The sequence below is a fragment of the Trachymyrmex septentrionalis genome, unplaced genomic scaffold (assembly GCF_001594115.1).
Source record: "Trachymyrmex septentrionalis isolate Tsep2-gDNA-1 unplaced genomic scaffold, Tsep1.0 scaffold205, whole genome shotgun sequence".
Lineage (NCBI taxonomy): Eukaryota > Metazoa > Arthropoda > Insecta > Hymenoptera > Formicidae > Trachymyrmex > Trachymyrmex septentrionalis.
The window spans coordinates 1-3,633 of record NW_017305234.1 but is presented as its reverse complement, the minus strand read 5'-3'; the positions used below and the strand labels follow the sequence as shown (position 1 = coordinate 3,633).

At 37.0% G+C, this 3,633-nt stretch overlaps 1 protein-coding gene across 1 annotated transcript; it reads right to left on the bottom strand.

Annotated features, from left to right (window-relative positions):
- Positions 1–1,157: 1,157 nt before the first annotated feature.
- Positions 1,158–2,231, bottom strand: LOC108747936 (histone-lysine N-methyltransferase SETMAR-like; the record flags this gene model as incomplete). The annotated part of the gene is made up of 1 exon (XM_018485837.1): positions 1,158–2,231. A coding segment is annotated over one exon (1,033 nt), but the record flags the coding sequence as incomplete, so codon positions are not given.
- Between the last annotated feature and the right edge of the window lie 1,402 nt (positions 2,232–3,633).

Sequence of the window (3,633 nt, the reverse complement as noted above, 5' to 3'; positions counted from 1 at the left end):
CGCACGCACGCACATGCACACATCGTATACGTATACGCACTAATACATGAGTCAGAATCATTGTAGCTGTCCTACTTATATAGTGTGTGAGTTAATAACTTATAACTTTAAATAATATTGTAAATAGTATAAAACGTAAATGTACATTTTATTGTTAATCAAAAGCAGGTGCTTAAAATTCGATTTGAAATTAATTAAATTGAATTAAATTAAAGTTCCTACTTATAAATATATATATATTGTGAAAACTACAATATATAAAACTACGTTATATATAAAAATAAATGCATATTTAAACTATATATCTGGGTGTATGACATTAAACAATTAACAAAATTGAAGGACTTCCTATACAAAATAAATAACAATAAATAAAGGGCAAAGTAAGAGTCAACACATTTCTTTAAAAAAGTCATACAATTAAAAGAATAAAATACAAATAAAGAAAAGTAAAATTGAATGAAAATATATAATAAAAATTAAATAAAAAATACTTAGAAACTCAATGTTACAAGTTTCGGCTACCAGATTAAGCTCTCTTCAGATGTTAAACATATAGAAAAAAAACGGTAGTACAAAATAATTATCGTAAATGTTCGCAAATTCATAATATTCACAGCTCGGGTGAGTCTTGATGTAGAACTCCCTGGTTATCGCTTATATAAACATCGATATCAGTGATGGGAACCTTCCCGCGCCTACAAGTACCCGCTGCACCTTGCTCCCTCAGAAGACCAGAGTTAGAAACGGCCTACTAGTATACCTACTAATTTCGTTTCCGTTCGATCTTCTTTTGTTAAATATTAAGTTATAGACAAATGAAGATTGTTATCGAATAAATTGCTTTGACGCTATTATTTCCTAGTTTACAAGGAAAGTTAGGCAACCCAAAAATTCAGAAAATTCTGAAACATTGTGTGCAAATAGAGTAGTTTGTCCGTAACATAAAACTATTTTTTGTTCGTGCGGAATTACTGTTAATATCTTTTCTTTTTTAAGTATGTTACAACTGGCTGCTCTATTAAAAACTAAAATTAAATAAACAATATTTTATAAAAATAACATTTTTTTATTCGTACTTTGTTTCTAATTGTCTGAAGTATTTTATATATTCCTTTATGTATTGGGTGGATCCATATATTCGTTCGCTTTTTGAAGGCTAAAATGAAACAAGTTTTTTTCATACAAAGGATGAATTTTAATCAATAATATATTCTCCGTTTTTGTTGATGACCTCTTGCCATCTTTCCAACAATTTCATTATTCCGCTCTCATAGAAGGTCTGGGGTTTAGAGGCGAAAAACCGGTCGAGGTACGTTTTCACAGCTGTCTGATCAGCGAACGATTTCCCGTTGAGGGAGTTTTGCAGGGACCGGAACAAGTGATAGTCGGATGGCGCAAGGTCTGGTGAATACGGTGGGTGAGGCAAAACATCCCAGCCAAGTTGCACTAATTTTTGCTGAGTGATTATTGCGGTGTGGGGTCTGGCGTTGTCATGGTGGAATATGACACCTTTGCGATTGATCAGTTCTGGACGTTTCTGTCGCAATGCTTGATTCAATTTCGTTAGCTGCGTGCAGTAGATCTTCGAATCGATCGTTTTTCCCTGAGGAAGCAGCTCGTAAAACAGCACACCACGATGATCCCACCATATGGATAGCAAAATCTTCTTCGGATGCAGGCCGGCCTTCGGGGTGGCATTCGGCGGCTCGCCAGCGGTTCCCCACGATCTCTTGCGCACTATGTTGTCATAGATGATCCACTTTTCGTCGCCAGTCACTATTCGTTTGAGAAACGGGTCGCTTTCGTGCCGCTTCAGAAGTGAATTGCAGATGGATATGCGGTTGGCCAGGTTCTCCTCGGTCAGCTTGTGCGGCACCCAAACATCGAGGCGGGACACGTAGCCAAGCTGTTGCAAATGCCTTTGTACGGTTCCATAACCTATTTTAAGTGTCTCCGCAATCTCTCGCACCTTTAGCGTCCGGTCTTGCTCAACCAGTGCCTTGATATCATTCGAATCAACCTCGGTGGGCCGACCGCTGCGGGGTCCATCTTCAAGACTCGTATCTCCGGAACGAAATTTGGCAAACCATTTCTGAGCGGCACGTTTTGTTAAGGCATCGTCCCCGTATACGCTGCATATCTTTCGGTGGGCCTCCGCAGCTCGCTTGCCTTTCTTGAAGTAATAAAGCAAAATGTGCCGAAAATGCACCTTATTCTCCGACACAGGTCTATAGCACAAACAAAACTAATGCCAATGAAACCAAATTTGACAGATGAAAAGAGCGGACTGTCACCTTTCCAAAACATATTTGGATTGCCCGATTAGGCAACCAGAACCGGAGATATTCGGAAAAAATTTGCACTACTAACAAAAAGCGAACGAATATATGGATCCACCCAATATATCATAAAAATATTTGACTCATTTTAGATTTGACACACTGTTATTGTTAGTGTTGCAGTTGTTATTGTTGTTGTAATATAAAAGCTTATATTTTAATAGTTGCTGCTGTAGTGATGGATTGTATTGCATTTGCCATTCATGCTATCTCGCACAGCTAACGCGGTATGAAACGAATACCTACAGAGCCCGTATATATAGACGCTTTTGTTCATATTTGAAAAATGGTTCTTCGGAACATAACTATAATATACATAGTTATTTTCAGCGTCAAATATCTTTAATTTATGTTATATAAAAATTAAAAACATTTTTTTATTAGGGATAGGAGTATAAAATAAATAATTTAAAAAAATTCTTTTTTTGTAGTTCTAAAGTACTTTGAAATCATTCAATTTTTATTGTGGAAATTCTTTCGTATCTCTTATAGTTTCGACGATATTCGCTTCAAAAGAAAACAATCAATTTTATTTATAGGGGTGTTTTACCTCCTAAAACTGTAATTCCGCACAAACAAAAAATAGTTTTGTGTTATGGATGAACTATTATACTTTACTTGTACACTAAATAAAGTTGCACAATTTTTTTTAATTTTTGAGTTACCTAGTGTCCCTTGTTAGTTAACAAATACCAGTGTATGATTTTCATTTCCGTCCGATCTTCTCTTATTAAATATTAATTATAAACAAATAGACATAAATCACTTTTTAATTATCATTTCCTAACTTAGTTAACAAATACCAGTGTATAATTTCCCTCCGATCTCCTTAAATATTAAGTTAAAAACAAATGGAGATCGATATCGAGTAAATTGGTTTGTCATTATCATTTCCAGCTTAGTAAACAAATACCAGTGTATAATTTCATTTTTATTCGATTTCCTTTTGTGATGTATTAATTTATGAACAAATAGAGATCGATAGTAGTATAACTATGGGGGTTCTAACCCATGAGGCTAGAGGGGAGCGCGGGGCGCGGGGGGAACTCGTAGGCGCGGAAGGAGCGCGAGCGGAGGAAGCGCGGTAGAGGGGGAAGGCGCGGGAAGTCCCGGCGGCATCGTTGTAATAGGACCCACATAAACAATACGTTGGACCCGCATAAACAATGTGTTTCTTATTGTTTTTCATCCGCCGCCGCCACCGCCGCCGCCACCGCCGCTGTTGCGGACCCCCGCGTCCACCTCAAAAAATGCGTAGATAACAAGGGTTCGCACGTTAGAGAAAGATAGA